The sequence below is a fragment of the Platalea leucorodia genome (genome assembly GCF_965183815.1).
Source record: "Platalea leucorodia genome assembly, chromosome: 2".
In the NCBI taxonomy this organism is placed as follows: Eukaryota; Metazoa; Chordata; class Aves; order Pelecaniformes; family Threskiornithidae; genus Platalea; species Platalea leucorodia.
In genome coordinates this window covers 94,266,916-94,284,428 of record NC_138824.1, presented here as the reverse complement: position 1 = coordinate 94,284,428, position 17,513 = coordinate 94,266,916, and the positions used below count along the sequence as shown (strand labels likewise).

General features: G+C 37.3%; 1 protein-coding gene across 2 annotated transcripts in view; it reads left to right on the top strand.

The window, feature by feature from the left end:
- The window catches only part of CASK (calcium/calmodulin dependent serine protein kinase), a gene marked incomplete at its 5' end in the record, with an annotated part of 227,593 nt that overhangs the window by 80,089 nt on the left and 129,991 nt on the right, over nucleotides 1-17,513 (top strand). For both annotated transcript variants that reach the window (XM_082337801.1, XM_082337800.1), the window contains one exon: nucleotides 14,800-14,905. In XM_082337801.1, coding sequence (XP_082193927.1) covers nucleotides 14,800-14,905 — 106 coding nt within the window. The remainder of the gene's footprint in view (nucleotides 1-14,799; nucleotides 14,906-17,513) is intronic.

Sequence of the window (17,513 nt, the reverse complement as noted above, 5' to 3'; positions counted from 1 at the left end):
AAAGTCCAACTCAAAGATCAGTTAGTGCTGAAGGTCTTGTAACTTACAATAATAGGTGATTATACTGAAAATGTGTTATGGTAATGAGGGATGTGTGTATACAAGAAGTGGAAGAAAATTTTTGAACTTTTAAAATTAGAAAATGGAAGTTTTAGTAAATTTTCTCACAAGTTTTTTGTGCTTACTAATTATGTGTAAGTAATAGATTTGTATACTAAAATCCTTTCCCAAACTAGAGACAATGAATCAGATTTCATTGCTATTAGCAGGCAACTATTTTTATGATGTGAATTTTATAAGTATTTGGGGAACCTGAAGACAGATTTGCAGTTAAAAGATAGCAAAACAAAGAAAATAGCCTGTAGGAGAAATTATTCTTATATTTGTGCAGTATTTACATTTATACTTACAGTAAGTTAAAGTTCAGTCAATGTTTTCATTAAAATCCATGGGCCATTGTAACTGTCCTCAAAGTTTAATTTGGCATACAATTTCTTAGGCTTTTGGTACATTTATTTTTGCAAAAACTCTTAAAAATGGGTTATGACAGATACGTTGTTGTCTGCTTTCACCGTTCTTTGATTCCAGTATTCATTGCTGGCAACACATTGCACTTTTGTGTCTATCGTTGTTAAGTCGGCACGAGCATCACTTGAATAATATTGCTTGTGGTAACAAAAGGTTAAAATGGATTCCAGTTTCATTATTTTCTTTGGCATTTGGAAAACAAAAGGTGAAAGATGATTTAATTTAATAAAGCACGTCTCAAGAAGGCTGAAAAGTTCAAAGCTTTAGGCTCAGGTTCAATGCTAAATGTTCAAAGGTTTAAAAAAATGTGTTGAGAGCTTTAATTATTTCTTTTTGCAGATTAAGAATGTTATGATGCAGTTTATTGTGTTTTAAAATCCCACTTACCTAGAAATTATAAATAGGCTTTCCAAACTGACTGTAGTATGGGGAAAACATAGGATATATATAAACTGTATGAATTCCTCTGTGATCTGAGGCCATTTTATTACCCTAATTAGTTGTTCATGGATGAAGATTTATGCAACAGGATGATTTAAGCAGCCAAATGGAGACTGAAGTACTGTAGCTATTAAGAAAAAAGAAGTGCAATAGAACAGGTACAGTGGGATGTGTTACAAAGCATGTGGATGTGCAAAACATTTACAGTGTGCTTGTATCTGTCAAGATGTGTGAGCTCTAGTTCAGCACCAGTCCAGAACTGACCCTTTGGAGGGTATCAGCTCCATTTTCTTGGCACTCCATTTCTGGGAGTGTTTATTAGCGTATCCACAGCTTGTGTTTAGCTAGGATAATAAATCCTCAAGAATGAGGGTCACGGTGACTTTCAAGTGACCTTACATGAAGATAGCTCAAGTCCACCATGGTTTATTAATTCAGGTATTGACTGGGAGAGACTGTACTGTATCATCGTGGCCTGAAGCAGCATAGCTGTTTTGCATATACTGCGTTTAGGCTAATAAATTCTGCTAGACCTGAGCTGGCTCTTAATATTGTTGGAGATGCATATACAACCTGCATAAACAGCTCACGGATTTGCAAATTTGACTTTTTATGTCAAAGTCACAAGTGCATAACTCATCTTCTTCCTATAGTGGTGAGTACACCCCTCCCTGCCTCAGTTGCTTGGTGTCTTCTGCCTACTGCAGTAGTCTGGAAAAATGAGAACGTGGTTGTGCAGCATGAGACACACTGAACAGGTTTTTTCACCAGAAGAGGTTTGTGAGGGAAGGGAGGTCAGGGTCGAACTAGTATTTGCTTCCTTCTTCAGGGAAGGGGTGGGGACTACATTTTGTCGCAACTAACTGTACTTCAGATTATTTTTAGGATCTGGACAATGCTGCATTCAGCCTGAGAGTCATGTGTTGTCATGTTAAGACATGGTTCTGATTTTGTTGTGCAGACAGGAAAGGTGGTCTAAAGAATGTGTGGAATGGGTCAAGGCTCTCTTAATTCAGCCGACCTATGTGATTGTTGTGATTTACATTTCCAAGTACCTCATCTTGTCAATGAAATTATCTATCCTAGTGGTGTTTAATGTAGACAGATTTTTTTATTTTTTTTTAACTTGTGAGGAAAAGAAATTTTATTCTTTCTTTTAACAAGAGAACCCTGTTACCTGTTTCTTCCAGTGCTCTTATAAAGCTCTGTTTTGCAGAGAGGATATGGATTATTATCAGTTGTTCTACTTCTGTGGACTTTAAAATATAATAGTGGACATATGCTTTGACCATTTAATATATATGCAAGCTTATTGTTGCTCTTGCACTTTAGAGGAAGAAAAACGGGCAGAAATTGTAAGGTTCTGTTCTTACTCTAATTGATCATCATTTCACGTTTGGATACCAAAGAAAGAGAATGGTACTCATGCTAAGCGTGCAGGAGTGAGACAGTACAGGTTAGTTGTTGGAACAAATTTGAGTCAAGCCTTTTAACACCTGAAGAAATGAAGAAGGTTCATTCAGTTCTGAGAGTGTTTTACATGCAAGTACTATGAGTGTAGGTACTTAAATAATCTTTGCTCTGTCAAACAGGAGGAGCAATCCATTATTCCCAGCTGGTTACTGCAAGGCTTTATAGATCAATGCCAATCCCTCAAAATACACTGTAACAGTGAAAGAAACTGTTGTGTATTACTAGGTGGTTCTTGCCACTGGCATCACCTGGAATTTCAGAGGCAGTGGGAAACTCCCTCAGAAATTAGTTAAAAAGCCATGCAGATATACTGTTTCCAAGTCTGTGTCTCCTGCTTTCTGATATAATTTCCAAATTCACAGATTGGATTAGGTGACCAAACTGTTTCTAACTCAATTTTTGCTAAGTATGAATTTTGGGTATTTTTTGTTCCTCGCTCATCACCAGAAAATAGAGGGGAAATAAAATACTGTTTTTTTTAATGCTTGGGTGAGATTAAAGAAGTAAACTCTTCATGTCTGTATTGGTGAAAAGGAATTGTCCTTTAAATATCATGAGAGGTGTGTGTATATTATCGAAGAAAATATTTCTCAGATGACCTCTTAATTGCAAAAGCATTCAAATCAGTTCATAGGCAAACTTGTCATTGGATAGGTTCTTTATGGGGATATGTTACCTCTATCAGTTTTGATTAGTTTACAGAGAAAAGCATAAGTGACTATTTGTAAAATGTTGCAGTATTTTCAGCCTGTTGTACAATCCAAGACAAGTTAGGCAAGTTAAAACCTTAGTCTGTGACTTGAATGTTGCTAGAAACAAATTTGAGCTCAGTTGCACTGGTTTCATCACTAACATTTGATTTTTGTGGAATGAAAGGGGGGATGTATGTTAAGGGCACTGGTTTCAGAGGCTTGGAGGAGTATTGCAACTGCAGAAGCAGAAAAGGGAAAATGTGCTTTTTAAAGCACTTAATAGACAGTATTTAAAAGTATTTTATAAATACGTGGAAGTAACAACAAGTCTAGTTTGTTGGTTCTTAGCATGAAATCCTGAAAGTGCTGGTAAAGAATACTTTCTGTAGTGTTTTTTTTAATTACTGAACTAAGACATGCACACCTGTTTTACAAAACTTACTTTATAATGTGTCAGTTAACAAAGAATAGAAAAAAATTCTGTGACTTTTGGTAATAATAGCAAAGAGAAGCATGTGCAGAAGTGGAGCAAACCAAAACAAACTATTTTCTTTTCCTCAATTACTACTGCTTGGAAGGAGTTTTCTGGTTCCTAACATTGCTCTGTCACCGAACCAGAACACCAGTTTTGTTAAGGTAATTGTTCCCCAGCATGCAGACATCACTCGGCTACAGGATTTCCTAGTTAGACAGAATTGGTATCGTCCTTAAAAGTTGCCAGGTAGTTCTCTCTTACTTGGGTGCCTCTCCGCAGTGCACTGTAGGTGCCGTTTGTCCAAGAGCTCAGTGTGCCATGGAGGGAGCTTTCGGTACTCCGGCTGTCTCAGTACAGCAGCACAGAATGCAGCTTGTGCTATTTTACCTACCTGAGAAAAACTGTAAAGTAACCTGTGCTGCATGCCACAGCTACCACAACTAAAACCCTGTCACTCAGTGAGCTGTGTGACATTGCAGAATTAACTTCATCGGAGTAACTTGATATTTTAGATGCTGGTTTTGCCTGGGTTGTCTAGGCTTGATATGGGCAAAATAGACTGTTTCCTTTCTGCCATTAGTGGGCAACTGGTTTCGTATTGTCTATGCAGAGCCTGGCAGTTTAAGACCAAGGAAACTTTGATCAAAGCAAACAAACAAACAAACAGGTAAATTTTGTCTGTAGGAGAAGCATCTTAAGCAGTCAGTTCCCTCTTCTGAGTGCCTTTCTGCCTCTTAGTGTTCAACAGCAGCAGTGTAATGGATTATTTAACCCTTCCTAGAATAGGAGCTAGGGATAGTTTGTCTAGACTAGCTGAATCTGTTAAGAATAGATTTCCTTTGTGTCTTTCAATTTCCAGACTTTTTTTCTGTAAAATTGAGATTCTTTGTTAATATCAGAAAGTAAATTTCCCTGTCATTATGTTCAGGAAAAGGCTAGGCCACAGAAGAAAAGACATTTCAAACGAAAAGAAACCTGCAAATGATATAATGATCAGCATCAGAAATAACTTCTAATTTTTCAGGATCAAGTAACTTGAATCTTTTCTTGATAATGTTCCATTGCCTTTGAGGGCGCTTACTTGATGTAATGTCATGTACGTGAGTAGTAAAGCCTCATTTGAAGGACTGCAAACTCTAGGATTTAGTTAACCTGATCCACGTAAGTGAATTTTGGCCAAAATATTAAAGAGCTGGCAAAGTTTGGTGTAAAAATTTTCTGCCAGTCTGAATTTAACATTGATAATGATGCTCTTAGCTCATTCTGAGATACACATTACCTGTATTGCCGTGGCCAAAGGCTGAAGAGAAAACATAAACACATGCATACATGCACATACACAACCCCTGCAGCAAAAAAGAAATCCCTTGAAACAAACAAACAAACAAAAACCAAAACAAAAAAAACCACCCTGTGTGATTAACCTTTAAAAAAGAAAAATTCCAGTGATTTAAACTGAACTACTTGCAAGTTCTAGCTTTCTAAAGATTTTGCTGAACTTCAAAGCAATAAACGCACAGCTCTGTTATAGTTTTGTGGATTAAACAAAGAACTTCTGGCTCACAGCAGCAAACTGTGTTTAAATGTATTCTAGTTGTGTAATACAATTACCGATGTGTGCAGTGTAATAGATTCCTGGTGTAGTCATCAGCTGTGAATGGCTCCTTAGGCATAGTGGAGAGAATGGTCTTCCGCAGGATCTGGATAAAAGGGTGCTTAGCCCTCGGTGTACCTTAATTATTTTAGGGTGGCATACCTTTTTTTTTTTTTTTTTTTTTTTTTTGTTCTTAGGTCTGAACTGTAATCATCATTAATCAGCTCAATGGTATAAAACTGGCCAAACGTAAAGCTCTCTGCGGCTAAATAAATGCAGCCACCTTTTGTATTCAGTTGCTGACTACATACCACGTCAAAGTAGGAGCTGTGTTGCCACCTAGTGAGAAATCTGTAGGCATGCATGATGACTTGGAGTCGCATAAACATAGGAAATTGGAAAGAGCAATAGGACCTGACTTGAAAGAGCTGGGGTTGTTCAGCCTGGAGAAGAGAAGGCTGCGGGGAGACCTTATTGCAGCCTTCAGTACTTAAAGGGGGCCTACAAGAAAGATAGGGATAGTCTTTTTAGCAAGGCCTGCTGTGACAAGAGAAGGGGTAATGGTTTTAACCTAAAGGAGGGTAGATTTTGACTGAACACAAGGAAAAAAATTTTCACGATGAGGGTGGTGAAACACTGGAACAGGTTGCCCAGAGAGGTGGTAGATGCCCCATCCTTGGAAACATTCAAGGACAGGCTGGATGGGGCTCTGAGCAACCTGATCGAGTTGTAGATGTCCTTCCCAGTTGCAGGGGGGTTGGACCAGATGACCTTTAAAGGTCCCTTCCATCCTAAAGCATTCTATGATTCTGTGATTCATTTTTCAATTTTAATTTGAGCTTCAGTTAAATATATGAAAGTATAAAGCTATTGCAAGCTAGCATTTCCTGATAATACTGTGAAATCTCGTGTTCTTAGTTTTCTGACTTCTTTAGCCTTTGGGAGGACAGCAATGTTATAGACAGTTGTGATTTGACATATTGTCAAACACTTTAAGCCAGTGCTGCTGTTGAGAAGAGCAATGCTGCTGTAATCTGGCCATTTGTTTCTATTGCTGTGCTATCAACACTATTGTGCTCATAAGCGTTTGTGCAGATACCCAGAACTAGCCAGAACTAGTCTGGTTGAAAAATAGCTGTAAGGGGAGGGGAAAAAAGATTGTTTGCAGTCAGGTCGATCCTTGATTCTGTTTATTGTGCAGTTGCACAAGCAATTGCACTAGCATGAAGGGGAGAGATGGTGAAGGAGGAGAGAATGAGCTGACAGAAGAGGGAACAATTGCTGCTTTTAATGGGGCTGCTAGTTTTAAGTGTTTATCAGTTAGTTTTCAGTACAAGAAAGAACAATCTTGTGTAACTTAATGAAATTATGACCTTCCAGTCATTTCAATAAAGAAGACCACTGTGACCTTACAGCTGAGCATTTTGTCAGTTGAGTGCTCCAGCTAGTGTGTAGCATTCTTTTGTCAAATACACACCTTGTGTCTAATTGTTTTTCTGTTCTATTTCTTCAAAGAAGTTTCACAGTGTATTCTGACAGATCAGCTGGGGCACATAGCCTTCCACTTCCCTCTGTTAAAGAATTCATTGTATCACAGTGTTTAAAATTGTGGTTTGTAGTGTAACAACATGTGGTCTATGGTAATCAGGAAGGTGTTGGGTTTCAGACTATTATGCAGTGCTGTATAACAGGTGGGAACATGGGATTTAATGTAATATGGTTATCGGTAGTGAACCCACTTTCATAATTTGATTGATCACGGCTTGAGAGTCAATGACTATTTTCAATTTCCTTTCATTAATTATTGAAAACAGAGCAATGTTAGGAGAAAAGGAAAGTGTTTCAGATCTTACAGCAGAGGTTCCAAAATGTCTTCAGCAGCAACTCCATTTCTGTTTGGAAGTCCAAACCCCCCTTATTCCTTTTTAAATTAATTTATGGAGTTTATAACACTATTTCTGATGATCATGTCCCTACTTGAGTTTGTGAAACACGTCTGAAACTACTACTTTGCAGCAGGGAGAACTACTAAGAGTGTTTTGAAATACAGATTGTGCATCTAAAAAAAGAAAAAAAACAATCTAGGAAGTGTTGGTTTCACTTGTCTGTGTTTCCCCTCTTCTTCCTCTGTTCCCCCACCTCGCTGTTGAGTATAAACCAAGATGACATAGAATGTAGAAAATCTTAGAGGAGGGATATGGGCTTATCCAATCTTTGTTCCTGCTTGAGAAAGATTAGATTTTATTTTTTTTTTCATTGTGGTGGGTCCTTTGTAAAAAGTTGCTAAGAATTATCGTTTAATTAAATGAAATTAAATGATTTGGTTTTAATTATCTGCAATAGGCAGCTGTTAATATTCTTTCAGACATTCTTAAACATTTTTATTAGTTCAAGCTGATTCATTACCCAAAATATACCATCTTATTTATGAAGCATTACTTGTTTGTATGCCAATAAAAATGAGGAAATGAGTAAAAGGAGGGGGGGTTTGCTTTCACAAACACAACCATGCAAACCAACTTACCATGTCTGTCAGATATGTGATTCTGGACAAGTTTGGTGGATGTATCAGAATTCGTGAGAGAAAAGGAAAGTTTTTTTTTCACACCCACTTTCGTGTTCTTCATAGCTAATGGAGTATGAACTGAGGAAGGAAAATTGCCTTTTAAGTCTCCCAAGACACCCAGCTCCAGCTAAAAAGCCATTAACATGTTTATATTTATGTCCAACTGCTGAGAAAGAATAGAGTAGAAAATGGAAGTTATTCAGAATTTAGCAAGTGTTTATAAAGTCTGATTCCACGAAATTGAGATTTCCATAGGTTTCTGCATGGGGGGGCTCAGAAATAGATTCTGTTTGTTGAGTATTGGCTGTAACTGCATTTTGTTTCTCGTTCTTCATGTTATCATTTTTATTCCAAATGCTACAGTAGTATTAAAACAAAAGATACTGACTGGAGATGGATTATCTCACATTGTCATTGTAACTTGATTACAATGGTGTTTTTATCAAGGGCCATTCGCAAGCTATATGCATTTGCTTCTTTTCAGTATATGTTTTAAGCACATTTGTTAAGGTATGGATTGATTATACAATAAAAGATTTGGTGATGATGGAGACACTTTGCAGGGAGAGCTGTGTACGTGTACTTGTGTTTTGCAACATCCTAAGCAGCTCCGAGTGCTGGCTTTCATAGTCTTATTTGCTTTCTCATTCCATATTTCTTTCCTTTCTTTTAAGCCAGCTTCTAGATCCAGTTCAGATTGCTCACTGAGTCATTTCACACACTAAGACTGCATGACACCGAGCCAGTGGGGAAAAAAATGAATGTTTTTTTTAACTGAGTTAACACTGAAATGGTTTGGTGTGTGGTGTGACAAGCTCCAGGCTGCTGCGCAGTGGAACAGAGGGCAAGAATGTGCGTGGGATGAAAGGAGAAACAGCCAGCAGTTAAATCAGCTTGGCTACCACGGAGCTTTAGCCACCCCAAAGTGTGTGGGAGGGGAGGCAGGAAAGCTCTTACTACTTGTTGAGGCAAGGCGTCATTAACTGGTCAGATATATCTGTGTGATGAGGAGTCGGTCGCATATCCCAGGAAGGCAGGCATTGCGGTTTTAATTAAGAGAGAGGGAAATACTCTCTTGTGGAAGAAAAAAATAAAACATCTTTGTGGCAGAAACGTCACTGTGGTTCTGTAGTATAGGAGTTTCATTACCAATGTCAGTATATGATGTTCCAAGCTCCAGCTGCTCATTCCTGTTGCAGTATGTTGGCTGTGCTGAGAGCTTTTATGACTTCCTTGCTATATTATTAATAAGGCCGAAAAGTAATTTTCACAGAGGAGCAAGAATAAGCAAACAGAGAGGGGACAGGGCAACTTTTTAAGCTAGTATTGCCCTGAAAGTTCACCTGGTTTTGGAAGCGTGACCTCATGTAGAGTACAATTGCTTAAACTAGAGTTTGCTGTAGTGCAGGATGTGTTGTGTGCTTGTTATGCACTGTCTTGAGGCAGAGGTGTATAGCTGTGTGCTCAGCTTGGAGGTAGTCACCTCCTCTGGAGCCTCTTGAAGCGTGGTCTCCAGTGCAGTCTTGGCTACTAGAAAATGTAGCAGACCTGTATTAAATGTAAGTGGCAAGTTTTTGGTAATCGGAGGCTGCAGGGGTGGCTTCCGTGGGAAGAGGCTCGGGGCTGCCCTGTACTGGACACAACCAGTTCCAGACAGCTCCAACAGACCAAAGCTGAACCCGTCAGCCATGTGTGTGGTGCTTCTGTGAAAATATATTTAAGGAAGGGTAGGAAATGCTGGAGTGAGGCATGGGGAGTGTGGAACAAAAAGAGGGAATACCAAGATCAGGGAAGGAGGAAGAGGAGGAGGAAGTTCATGGCAGAGCAGATATCCCCTGCAGCCCATGGAGGACCCATGCTGGAGCAGCAGAAAGGTGTGAGAAAGAAGGAGCAGCAGAGAGGAACCACTGTGTACTGAGCATGACCCCCTGCCCCCTGTACCATTCAGAGCTGCGGGGTAGAGGAGTCTGGAGTGAAGGAGTGAAGTTGAGCCTGGGAAAGGGGGAGGAAATTTGTTCGTTTAATATTTATATTTTTTATTCCTTTTACCCAAATCAATAAGTATTTATTTTAATTGACAATAAATTAAGTTAACTTTGTCAAGTAAGGCTATTTTGCCCTCAATAGTAGCTGGTAAGAAATCTCCCTGTCTTTATCTCAACCCATGAGCTTTTTTGTTTCTGTTCTTCATATTTTCTACCCCCTGCCCTGCTGAGAGTAGAGAGTGAGCAAGAGCCTGGGTGGTAGTTTAGCAGCTAGCCAAGGCTAATCCAGAAGACAAAAACCAATGTATTCGTAGACTGAAAGGTCTGCCTTATACATGCTTCAAGGGGTTACTTTGAACTAGGACTAGTTTGGCCTTGTGGCCTGTTCCAGACTGGAGCGCATGAGGGACATTTCCAAAGCACATCGTTCAGTTTGGTTGTATCTGGAAGAATTCTAGTTGGAGTGGTCAGCAGCTTCTCCATGATGTGCACTGAAGGATGGTAGGTGAGAATGACACAACTAAATGAAAAAAGCATATTGATTTCCCTTTAAAACTTAGTACTACCACATCTATTTAAATTATACATAATCATAGTCTCACTATACAAAATATATAGAAGTATTTTAAGGAAGAAGTTTACTACTGATGTAGATACTTCCTTTCAAAACAGTGTCATACCCATGCTGTGGCTGGAGAACTAACCCTGTAAAAGACTGAGCCTGGAAAATCAGAATGCTGTATGTTTAAAAATGATGTATGTCTTCCATCTTGCTAAGAAACTTGACGCCGTCCTTCCCCAAAAAAGATGTGGCTGCTACAGTCTGTGCATGTCACTTTTAAGATGTTAAAATGGTGCTATAATCCAGGCTGCTAGAAAGCATCTAATTCTTCCATGCCATGGCAGAATTCTTCCAGGATTACCATGAGCATACTTTCAAAACATGTTCAGTATGTTTGAGATGTTTTAAAACCTTGGGTATCAGATTTTAAAAGGAAATTAGGTGTTTGCCAGAATTGTCAGAGATGCATGGGATATTAGGTAGTTAACTCCCATAGAAATTTTAAGTGATGCTCATGTTTTATATTTTCTACCAAAGACCAACATATCTTTCTTTATGGTTATTTAGAGGAGTTATCTTTTTAGTGCTTCCAGCAATTCATTTTCAGTGTCGCTATCCAAACACAAGGCTGCATTTTCTCTATGTGGTGATTATCGCTGGGAATTCCCTTTTCCATCTTCGAAGTCTGAACTTTCATGCCATTTTAACAACTTCAGTGACTCTCTCTAAATAATTAGCCACGTATAAAATGGAAACTTGAACGTGTCTCCAGTTGCTAAAAAAACTCTCAAAGTTTTGTAAATAGACTGAAATTCTGGAACATTTATTGGTAACGGTAGTGTAAAATGACAGCTTTTAAATGATTTTCAAATTATGATGTAAAGTATCAGACTGTGTGCTAAGCAAGTTAAATGAAACACCACATCTTTCTCCCTATTTCTGGTTGTGTAACAATACCTTTCATGCAGTTGGCAGAGAAACTTTTAAAGCTTGTGCTTTTAAACCTTGCTGTGCTACTTATTATTGCTGTTGTCATTACTGTTTAATTTTGAAAGAAGTGCTGACAGAGAAGGCTTAAAGAATGGACCGGAAAGTCATTTCTTCAGCCATGTCAAGAAGAGAAAAATTAATAGATAAAGTGTTCAAAAAGGATTCAAATATAAAGTAAAATAGTCCAGCAATTAAAAGATGACAGTTTGGTTTAGATTTTAAGACCTTGTCTTGCCTTAGGGTATGTTCTTTTAGCTAAATTTTGTTTACTAGTGAAGGAGACTGTTCTAAATATGAGATACATAACCATTAGTAAATGGTACATGTCACCTCTTGCTGCTTACTCTATTGGCAGATTCTAGAGTTGTCCTGGAGCTCTTTTAGGTGTTTGGGATATGAAAGGCTTATTTTGATATGGGATGTGCAGGACCTTTATTACTACGTGACGTGGCTAAAATACTCAGCAGAGTTTAGAAAACTTAACAGGAGGTAGCAAATAGTTCATACGATGTTACATTCAGAATAAGTTACAGATAATACAGTGGCTCACAAGATAATAATGGGATTTTTCTTAGGAAATCTTCAGTCATCTCCTTGCAGCCAAACATCTGCTTGGTTTTATGTTGTATTCAGAACTGGAGCAGTATCTGTAGGCACTTGGGATTTTAATTACCTCTTGAGGAACATGTGGAGATGAAATTTAATTCAGTCTATTAAAAGCATTTGATAAAGGACTGAGTAGATGACAATGTCATTTTTTTAAGTGAAACCATGAAACATATGTGCCATCTCTGCCTTTTCTCCTCCGTCCCCTTTCCTTTTTACTGGTCTTAAACATGACATATTTTGACATTTGGTTCACAGTCCAAATGAACTTCAGAATCCGTCATCTCTTTTCGGTCCTGTGGCTTTGTTGAATCAATGTGGTATGTACTTGTCTGTCTCTCTGTACCTAGTTTTCTTCTTCTTTAATAGGCCTACTGTTAAACAAGTCCCTGCTGTTTTTAAAATAGGACTTTGTTCTGCTCTTAGCCCCAAAACCCCTTAGTCACACAAAACCTTGTTCGGTGACTTCTGTTCATTTGTTTTCCTGTTTGGAGATTTTATTTTCCACTTTTTGTTTCTCCTTCCTCTGCTGCTGATGCTCAGTCTGTGAGCAATTGGTTCACTCATGCAATATTACACAAAGGAACGAGGTAAATGGCAGCATATATTTTCTTCCTCACAGTTCTACTTCCCTTCAAAATATAAATAAAGCCCACAAGAAATTAATAAAGTAAGCAGCCAAAATAAACTGTTTTGAACACAATTTTTACCTGTGAATGAAGCAGAACTTTTCTGTAGTTTCCTATTGGATTTTCACTTTGCTCTGCATCTAAAATAGGTACCAGATATCATGGTGAGGTGTGGTAGCATTAAATTCATGATACAGTGACACAAAATAAAAGCACCATATTTTCTGGAGATCAGTCATTCACAGAATCACATGGTTTTCTGTTCTCTTCTGCTATCCGCTGGTATGCTTACCTGTGATCCTATTTAGGAAAGACAGGATGTAGAATCATAGAATCGTTAAGGTTGGAAAGGAGCTCTGAGATCATCGAGTCCAACCTGTGTACTTCAGTGAAAGACAAGGAGAACCTCACTGCCTAGAAAAGAGGTGGTAATTGTTTAGTGGCGAATCAATGCCTAGGCGTGATGGAAGGGAATGTTACAATACGGTTTTAGTAGTTCCTCTGCATAAAGGTGGTGTAAAGACTGATATGCGAGTATTTTTTAATAGTGAAAGGCATACTGCAGTTTTCTTACTTGACAGAAACTCTGTATAAAGGACAAATTTTACATTCATTTCTTTATCTAAATTTCGTCTGCATCAGAGACAGTTATTTGCTTCTTTTTGCTGCTCTGTCACCTGCACTTCCTCAGGCGACATTACATAATGGTTTCCAAGGGGTTGCTCTGCTCATTTTGCTTTTAGATTATATTTGCAAGGAGGGAGGAAGCACATAATGCAAGTGTAATATGAAAGTTCTAGTAAGAAAATTCACACTTTGTGAATCTGAAAATTTTTCATTAATTAAAATTCAGTCATTTCCAAATTCTGAGTGTTTCTTCTGAAGTTATAGATGAGTAAAAGATCAAAAGGCTAGCATAAATCTGAGTAACCTGTTAAATGCTTCATATGAAAGAATGTTCATCGCCCTGCTTGTATTTTTGAATGTTATTGATTCATGTTAGAAATGTAATAGGGCACATATGAAAATAGTGCATTTTAAATTTCTTTCTAGTGTAGCACAATAATATGTTAAGCATTCTAAAACCAAGAAACCATATTTACATTTTCCCATAAATACATATGTAGGTCATTCTTGAACAATGAACAATTGTATGGAAAGAGAATAGACATGTAAAATGTCTACTTCAGAATACAGACTGGTATTTTCCCCTCTTCTCAAATTATCATCAAGGCTATTCATTCAGGATTTTGCTATTTTTCTAGAATACTAGTGGTAAGTTAAAAGAAAAAATGTTTAAGGATGATTAAATAACAAAAATACCAAATGGTTTCAACAAAGAAAAAAGAAAATTAATTCAGTGCGGTTTGGTTTTTTTGCATTTCTATACTAGCAGAAGGATTGATTTATGATCAGAAAAAGTAAAAGTGTTGTTTGGTTAAAAACAAAATCTCTCAAGCTTTGAGATATCTCACAGTGGTTTCTGCTCTTTCTTTATTCACAACCGTTTCTGCTTTTCTCCCTCTTCTCCAGAACAGAGATGCAAGCTAATATATGCTGCTAAAATTTATGGCAGTGTCATTTCATATATTGTGATTAAAAAAAAAAAAAAATCACTATTAAAGAAGTAAATAGCAAGAAATTTAAACATAGTAAGAAAACAACTTTTCTTAAGAGGGTGATCCGATACTGGTATAGGTTTCCTAGACAGGTTGTAGAGTCTCCATTCTTGGAGACGTTCAAAACCCAACTGGATGTGGTCCTGGGCAGCCTGCTGTAGTTGACCTTGGTTTGAACAGAGGGATCAGACTAGAGACCTCCAGGTTTTAATGGTTCTGTAGTGTGGTGAAAGAGCCAGTCTTCTGTATTTGGAGATAATTTCACGGTGATGTTGGATATTTAGGATGAAAATCTTGGTGTAGTCTGCATATGTGCATTAAAAGAACTTATTACCATACAGTCTTTCAGATTATGACCAAGGAGATCTTTTACTAATAGGTGAAATCAAGAAAGCCTATTAAGTGTTGCGTGTTTATATTTTGAGATCTACATGAGTTTTTTAACTTAATTTCACACTTAAGTTCTGAAGGAGAATAATTAAATATCATCTCGTCAGTGTTCTTGATAAAGATTAAAGAATTTATTAGACATTTCAGATGTGTACATGTTTCCAAACATTGTGTTCTAATTGTTTTAAATTTTTTTTTATTCAACAGCTTGATTATATAGCTAATACACTACCTTATTATCTTCCACAGATCTGAAGAGAGAAGCCAGTATTTGTCACATGCTGAAGCATCCTCATATTGTTGAACTATTAGAGACATACAGCTCAGATGGAATGCTTTATATGGTCTTTGAGTTGTAAGTTTCTCTCTTTGATTTTACCTTTCTTTGTTGTCATTTGCTAAATAAAATCCTAGAAGTATGTCCATTTCCACCTGTTTGTTTTGTAGCTCAGAAGTCTTGAGTGGTATGAAAATATTTATTTCTGGCAAGTGCAGTTTGTCCCAAATAAAAAAAGTTGTCACACTGGCTAAATGACTTAACATCAGGCTGATTCTTTATAGCAGGCTTCCTAAGGGCAGACATGCTGTTCATTGATGGCTGCTGCGTCCCTAACAGCATGCATAAGAACAAGTTAAAAATCTGCTGATAGCCATCATCTTTGGGTAACTGATGGTATTCTATTCCAGTTGTGAAGTTTTGTTTGTTTTTTTTCCAGACTATTGTTTCTTTAGCACTGGTTTTCCTTTACTAGATAAGAAAGTAAAGCATACTGGAGTATTTAAGTATTCTTGTAAATCGATATACCTGTTCTCATCAGATGAAAAGAGGCATTGGTCTAAAAGATATGTTTTGGAAGCTTGAATGTAAGAGTTTAGTTACTATTGGCATATGGAAGGGTGAAAAAACATGACCTTTCAGCAGTGTACAGGTATTTTTAATCGACAAGAAGAAACAAAAGGAGGGGCAGCTCCGAAATTGCCACATTCCTCCTTCAAGGGAAAATTATTAGTCCTTCTTTAGTTAGGTTTTAGCTAACTGGGAAGGACAAAAACAGGCATGCAGAATGCTAATTTATGCATCTTCTGTATTCGGTCTTCCTTCTCTTCTCTGTACCTACCAGCTCTTCTTTTTATGTTCCCCATATATGCATTCCTAGTGTGTCTGGGTGTATGTGTTTATACCTCTTTAATTTCTCTGATCTTCCTGCATTATGTTTTCTGATGCATTTCGCCTGCTTACATTTGGAGCAAGCCACATCATGCCAGTGTGTTAGGTCAAATTGGCATGTCCACTAGAGCCAAATATTTGACTTGAGACATGCACTTAAGAAGTACTTCTCACATATTAGTTTTACCATTGAAGTAGAGAAAAAGTTAGGTGGTAACAGAAAAAAAAAAAAAAAAAAAAAAAAATGTAAAGCTGAAAATTGTTGCATGAAAGTCTTCTGCTTTTTTCTTTTAGGTGAGTTTATAAACTTACGATTTGAAATAATTGTTTTATGCTTTCCTTTCTGTAATTTTTGATTCAATACTGACTTTGTTTTTTATTTTGTAAATACCAAAGCATGGACCAAGGGACTTTAATTATCCTATTATGAAATGATTATGTACACCTTGGGGAGACATACTGTGATAATTAACAAGATTTTGAAATGGAAAAAAGGTTTTACTTCTATTTTTACCATGCTGGTAGCTCAGAAATATGAGACAAAAGCAGTAATTATTTTTTTAATGACAAGCCTATTATCATTTATGTTTGTATACATAAAAAGTAAGTCTGGACAATTACGATTACTACACAAATACTGTACCTGACTTCAGGCCACATGAAAGAAGGAAATATGAGGCTAAATTATCTGAAGGATAATAATTCTTCACCATCTCACATGTCTTGTCTCCCTTGCACACTGCAAGACATCATTCTTTTGTAACAAACAGTGATAGAAAATGAGACAGTAGAAACACCTGTGCTCAAAATGTAGCAGGGAATGGAAGAGTTATGGGCACAATGTGTTATGCTGGAGTGGATGCTTTGGTAAAGCGATTAAACAGAAGACTGATATTTGCTCTGGAGTAAGACTGCATTGTCTGAGTTTGATTGGATTAGTGGCATACTATATAATTGTGACCATAATAAGAAACTTGTATTTAGTAGAAAAGCATCTATGTATTTTTAGATAATTTATTTTCCCACGTACTGCTTTCTGTTCATTATGCTATTATTATAACAAACTTAACTGCTTTGCAACTAAGTTCTGTCTATAGTGATAAAATATATTTTATTAGGGTCTAGTTATTCTGAAATGACAGAAAAGGGGAAGACAACACAGATCTGCAGAGGAGATAGAAGCCCAGCTGGTGACGGGCTATTTGTGGACTGGCAGATGCTTTGCATGAAAATTAATTCAGGTCCAGCACATGAAATGCATGCATTAACCAAACCTAAAGCTTTGTGCCCTCAGTTGCACGTAAATGACACATAGGTCCACTACTGTTTCATAAGCTGTGAGCTACATGGAGCAGCTGCTAAAATGACCCTGAATATCTTGCCAAATCTATTGTTACGAAAAAGCACAATAAGCAAATGCAGCATATATCTCATAACAAGAAATTTTACCACTCGGGAAAAAATACAATCTGTGCCCAACTTTGAAAACTTTTCTTACAGTAAACATAAAAAAAAAAATCAAGTCACAATTCATAGAAGCACTGATGAACATGAACAGTAGCAGTGAAGTTTAACACCAAAAATTTAGCTACGTTTTTAACACTATTTATACACAAATTCAAGCGCTCTTTAGAATGGGGCCATCATGTCATGTTACCAGTAGGTTGCGATTAACCATTAGGTACTGCTGTAATAAACTGCATAGAAGCAATTGGCCGTAATAGATGAAGTGCATGTGTAGAGTAAGAAGCAGACCCTGTCCCGGAAAGTCTTATTCTTAAAGTAAATTTATTAT